This window comes from Alligator sinensis, unplaced genomic scaffold (assembly GCF_000455745.1).
Source record: "Alligator sinensis unplaced genomic scaffold, ASM45574v1 scaffold1730_1, whole genome shotgun sequence".
Taxonomy (NCBI): Eukaryota; Metazoa; Chordata; order Crocodylia; family Alligatoridae; genus Alligator; species Alligator sinensis.
The window spans coordinates 7,185-12,498 of record NW_005843533.1 but is presented as its reverse complement, the minus strand read 5'-3'; the positions used below and the strand labels follow the sequence as shown (position 1 = coordinate 12,498).

General features: G+C 53.5%; 1 protein-coding gene across 1 annotated transcript; it reads left to right on the top strand.

Annotated features, from left to right (window-relative positions):
• The first annotated feature begins 75 nt into the window (after positions 1–75).
• On the top strand, positions 76–5,308 carry LOC102371274 (zinc finger protein 501-like). The gene is made up of 4 exons (XM_025195503.1): positions 76–625; positions 2,974–3,149; positions 3,657–4,471; positions 4,558–5,308. Exons 1-4 carry the CDS (start codon positions 331–333, stop codon positions 4,760–4,762), a joined length of 1,491 nt encoding a protein of 496 aa, XP_025051288.1. The 5' UTR covers positions 76–330; the 3' UTR covers positions 4,763–5,308.
• The last annotated feature ends 6 nt before the right edge of the window (positions 5,309–5,314 follow it).

Here is a 5,314-nt window from a genome sequence, read left to right as displayed (position 1 = left end):
CAGTACTTACCAATCTGTGCACTGATCACCCCTCCTGGGGTGATCCTCCCAATGGACAGGATGATTTCTATTTTGCAGCTACAGTTATTAATTTCTGTCCCTGGTGATGATGAATTAATTATTCTCTCTCTCTCAGAAAAAATTGTCATTGTCGCCTACGTGTCATGTATGCTTTTCCCTGCCCTGAGTCCCCTCACTAAGCTCATTTTCACTTCTTTTCCTGGAATTACACTGATAAAATTAATATTATGCATCCATAAGTGTGTCCAAAATCTCTTCCTCTTGGTACCTTGAAAACAATGAAAGCTTTATTTTGCTCCCTGGTACATCATGGGTCAATGCATCTCTACACCTGTCCCTGGTGACTCTGTCGGTTTAAATGCCCATCCTTCCTTGTCCATCAAACCCCTAGCAGACATCTTGGGTTCACTGGATGCATTCCCGAATGCCGGTTGTATTCTGCATCCCATACCCAGTCACAAATGCTCTTTAACCACTGCCCGAACAGGCTATCGCGGTCCCACACCTGACTTAATCTGCAGGATCCAGCAAGGACGGACGGATCTTTGGACGTGTGCTGATGAGGACTGTGGGGAAATGTCAAGATGGGAGGACCTGGTGCCAGGTGAGTTGTGGCTCTCCCTCCCCCCCGACTGCTGTCAGTAAAGCTCCTTGGCCTGAGTGCCAGCGGGACTGGGGAAGTGCAGGCCTGCCCTGTGCTGCCATTGGTGTGTGCTGGCCTCAGACACAGTATATTATGCTGTAACGCAGGGACAGGCAATTATTTAGGCTGGAGGGCTGGGTAAGCAGTTTTGTTGAGTTGTCAAGGGCTGCAAGGGTGGCCCCATCCCTTGATTGCCATCTTGGAACTAGACGTCCTGTCCTTACCTCTGACCTTCGCCACCAGAAGTCCCTCCCCTTGTCCCCAAATATACTCCTTTTGGGAAGGGGATTAGACATCTTGGATCAGGAAGAAAGCAAAAGCCAATTATATAAAAAAAATCAAACATCCATAATAATATATTTTAATGTTATTTAAAAAATATATATTGGCCCTGATTTGTGAGTGTCTGTGCTGTGTATCTATAGGAATGAGTGCATAATAGCTCAGAAAGAAGTCTTACTCTGGTATATTGTGGTGGCGGGGTGTGTGGAGGACTATGAGATGTGGACCTATATATCGGTCTGATATTGGATCAGCACTGATATAAAGAAAATTGAGGGTATTGGAAATCGGCCTGATGTGGCCAATAATTTGGCAGATTAATGCCCGTTTGTACAGGATTTGTGTGGGGCTGTGGGGTGCATGGAGGGGGAGGGGAGGTGTGTGTGTGTGTGTGTGGTGCGTGCATGAACGGGGCTTCCCCCAGAGGCTTGCGGGTGTGAGTGTAGGGGAGGGTGTGGGGTTTGTGGGGTGTATGATTGCGTTGGGGATGTTGTGGTTGTGGGGTTTGTGTTGGAGGGCTTGAAGGTATGTGGGGTGTGCATGGGAGCCCCTTTCCTGCCCCTGCCACGCAACAGCCCCCCAGCGCCTGTATACCTGTGGCTTGTTCCCCGCCACAGCCAACAGCGCACAGCCCCAGCATGGCCCATACCTACTCCTCCCAGACTTGGGAGTTGCAGCCCTAACCCCGTGTGCCCTGTGCCAGCTCCGGGCTCACCCCTCCAGGCTGAGCAGCAGCAGCTGGGCAGAAACTTGTTCATTGCGGGGGGAAAAATAGTCCCTTCCCTTTGCTGCTGCCAGGCAATTTTTGGTGTGGCTCCCCGCGCCATGCTGGGTTTCTCTGCGACTCAGTCACCACCGACTCTGGGGTGCCCTGCGACTGCTCTGTGCTGCCACTGCTGCCCTGCCAGGCAGCTTGGAGGTGAGGGTGATGTGGTAGAAACTCAGGGCAGAATTAGCTGCCGCTGCCCAGACAGCCTAGGAAGCCAACTCAGCTGCGGAGCCATGCAGCCCCATTGCATGCCCGGCAGGCAGCAGGATGCAGCACAGGTGGGGAATGCCTCAGCCAGGCGGGACCAAGGAACTCTGCGTGCTGACAAAGACCCTCCATGGGTTGGATGTGGGCCGCCGACCGTATTTTCCCGACCCGACTGTAATGTTGTTCCCACCCTCTGAAATTGAACAATGTGGAAACAAGCAACTCTTCCCTTCTTCTTCTAATGACACATGTTAGGGCACAGTCAGGTTTGCTGTCTTGATGGTTGTCCCAGATCTAATTTCCGTGGGCTGCCACGATCTCAAGTTGCCATCTTCACTCAGCAAAGTAAGCGTTCATTCCCCAGCCCAAGGTAGCCGTATCTGTGTAACACCCTCTCCCATGGTTTGATGGTTAGGGTTAGGGTTATCTCTGGCATGGGTGGGATTCCTAAGATTTCAGGTTGTGGGGGGAAGTGAATTACCCATGGTTTGCATCAGAATTGTCCCCTCTCCGTTTCTTCTCTGGGGCCTTGAGTGTCAGGAAGCCTGAGACTCAGCAGAGTCCTGGTTCAGGGTCATGCCGAGGCCTTAGGCCCTTTGCAGATGCCTGTGACATGGAGGTCATCTGGGACCGGTCAGCAGAGGAAAGCTCCATGGGTGCATTCGCTGCACAAGAGCTTTCCCTGAAACAAGGCAGGAAGCTCAGCCCTGCTCCTCTCCCCAGAACAGAGCGCCACAGCTCTACATCCTCCCCTCAACATCAGCCCATTAGAGCATGAAGTTATTCAGGAACTGCCCGAATGTACATCCCATGTGTGCTTGCCCCAGCAGGGCCTGAAGTGATGGTACATTAGGGAACATTAGCCCAGCACAGGGACCTGGTCCTTCCTCACCCCAGCACTTCAGGTTTTGGCAGGAAGACCTCGTTTTCTTGAGGAAACACGTGCCAAAGTCCAGGCCTGCTCTGAGGCTTATCCAAGGAGAAGGAATAGCGGTGTTTGCTCTCTGCCAGCAGCATAGAGACAAATGTGGAGTGTCTCTTCCCCATGCAGGAGGTGCCTGGCTGCTGAGCAGAGCTGAGGAGCAGCCTCCTGTGGAAGAGTCTGCAGACATGGAGCCAGCGCAGACTTCCCCAGGGAGTTTGGGTGAGATGGACTCCCTGAGACCTGAGAAGGAGCGATGCTACGAGAGTCAGGGGAGGCCCCAAAAGAAGAAGCAGAAGGAAAAGGTAGCCATGAGCCAGGTACCATCTCTAGTTGGGCATGAGGGTGGAGAAGGGCCAGAACCTAGAAAGAGCCCGGGTGCAGGCAAGAAGTTGTGCAGTTGAGAGACCTAAAGAGGCACTGGAAAGATGCACTGCATGCAAGCAAAGGCAGTGGAGAGGACCTCGGAGGGAAGCTGGAGCTCACTGCCCAGCACAGGGGCAGAGCTCAGCCCTAGCTGAAGGTCAGGAAAACCTTTAAGTGCTCATCACTGCTGGCTCTTCACAAGATAAGGTAGACTGGGGAGAAGTACCCATTATGCACTAAGTGTAGGAAGAGCTTCACCTGCCTCTGCCCTGGTTGCTCACCGCTAGACCCATTCTGGAGAGAGACCCCACCGCTTCACCAAATTGGGGAAGAGCTTTGTGCTCCCCACAGACCTGGTCAAGCACCTAGATGTGCAGAGGGGGAAGTGTCAGACACTGCTGTGGCACGAGTGGCAAGAGCTTCACTGCTTTTTCTCCTTGTCCCAGGACCGGTGCATCCCCCGAGGGAGGAACACTCACCACTGCACTGAGTGCCGCAAGAATTTCATCTGCTTGCAAGACCTGTCCCAGCATGAGTGTGCGCGACACCACTGCACCAAGTGTGGGAAGAGATTCAGGCAGCTCTCCAAACTGGCAAGGCACTCGTGCATGCAAACAAAGGAGAAGCCCCATCAGTGCTCAGAGTGTGGGAAGAGCTTCACTCGCTCCTCCAGCCTGGCTGAGCACCAACGTATCCACACAGGGGAGAAGCCATATCAGTGCTCAGAGAGTGGGAAGAGCTTCACTCGCTCCTCCAGCCTGGCTGAGCACCAACGTATCCACACAGGGGAGAAGCCATATCAGTGCTCAGAGAGTGGGAAGAGCTTCACTCGCTCCTCCAGCCTGGCTGAGCACCAACGTATCCACACAGGGGAGAAGCCATATCAGTGCTCAGAGAGTGGGAAGAGCTTCACTCGCTCCTCCAGCCTGGCTGAGCACCAACGTATCCACACAGGGGAGAAGCCATATCAGTGCTCAGAGAGTGGGAAGAGCTTCACTCGCTCCTCCAGCCTGGCTGAGCACCAACGTATCCACACAGGGGAGAAGCCATATCAGTGCTCAGAGAGTGGGAAGAGCTTCACTCGCTCCTCCAGCCTGGCTGAGCACCAACGTATCCACACAGGGGAGAAGCCACATCAGTGCTCACAGTGTGGGAAGAACTTCAGTCACTCCTCCAGCCTGGCTCAGCACCAGCTGATCCACACAGGGGAGAAGCCATACGAATGCTCAGAGTGTGGGAAGAGCTTCACTCACTCCTCCAGCCGGGCTCGACACCAACTTATTCACACGAGGGAGAAATCATATCATTGCTCTGGGAGTGTGGGAAGAGCTTCCCTTTCTCCTCCCCCCTGGCTCGGCACCAGCGTATCCACACAGGGGAGAAGCCCCATCAGTGCTCAGACTGTGGGAAGAGCTTCACTGACTCCTCCGACCTGGCTCTGCACCAGCGTATCCACACAGGGGAGAAGCCACATCAGTGCTCACAGTGTGGGAAGAGCTTCAATCGCTCCTCCCACCTGGCTCGGCACCATCGTATCCACACAAGGGAGTAACCCCATCAGTGCTTGGAGTGTGGGAAGAGCTTCACCCTCTCCTCCATCCGGGCTAGTCACCAGTGTATCCACAGAATGGTAAAGCCAACCTCGTCAGAACTGAGGACCACCAGGTGCCAACTGCCCATCCTGCCCTCCTTCCCTCCATGCCATTCTCTATAGCAGCTTCCTTGGTAATCAAGCCCAACAATTTAATGCGATCCCCCTGTGGTGGATCTCTACATCCTCTCAAGACCTATGAAATGCAATAGGAGAGGGAAATGACGTGCAAGCTGTGACATGTCCTGCCTCTTGTGCGGAAGGGTGGGGAAAGAATGAAGGCATCCTCTGGGTGAAATGCTGCGTGTTGTAATCTCCCTTTGGGAATACTGAGGCTTCCCTCCTTGTGCAAAAGCCTTTTGACTCCATGCGTATCCTGTAGGAGCTCTTCCACAAGGTTCATTACCCATCCTGCAGAAAAGGCCCTGGTGATTAAAGTGGGCAGTATGCTGACTATGAGCCAGCAGTGTACTCTTGTTGCCAAGAAGGCTAATGGCATACCCCAGTATGGAC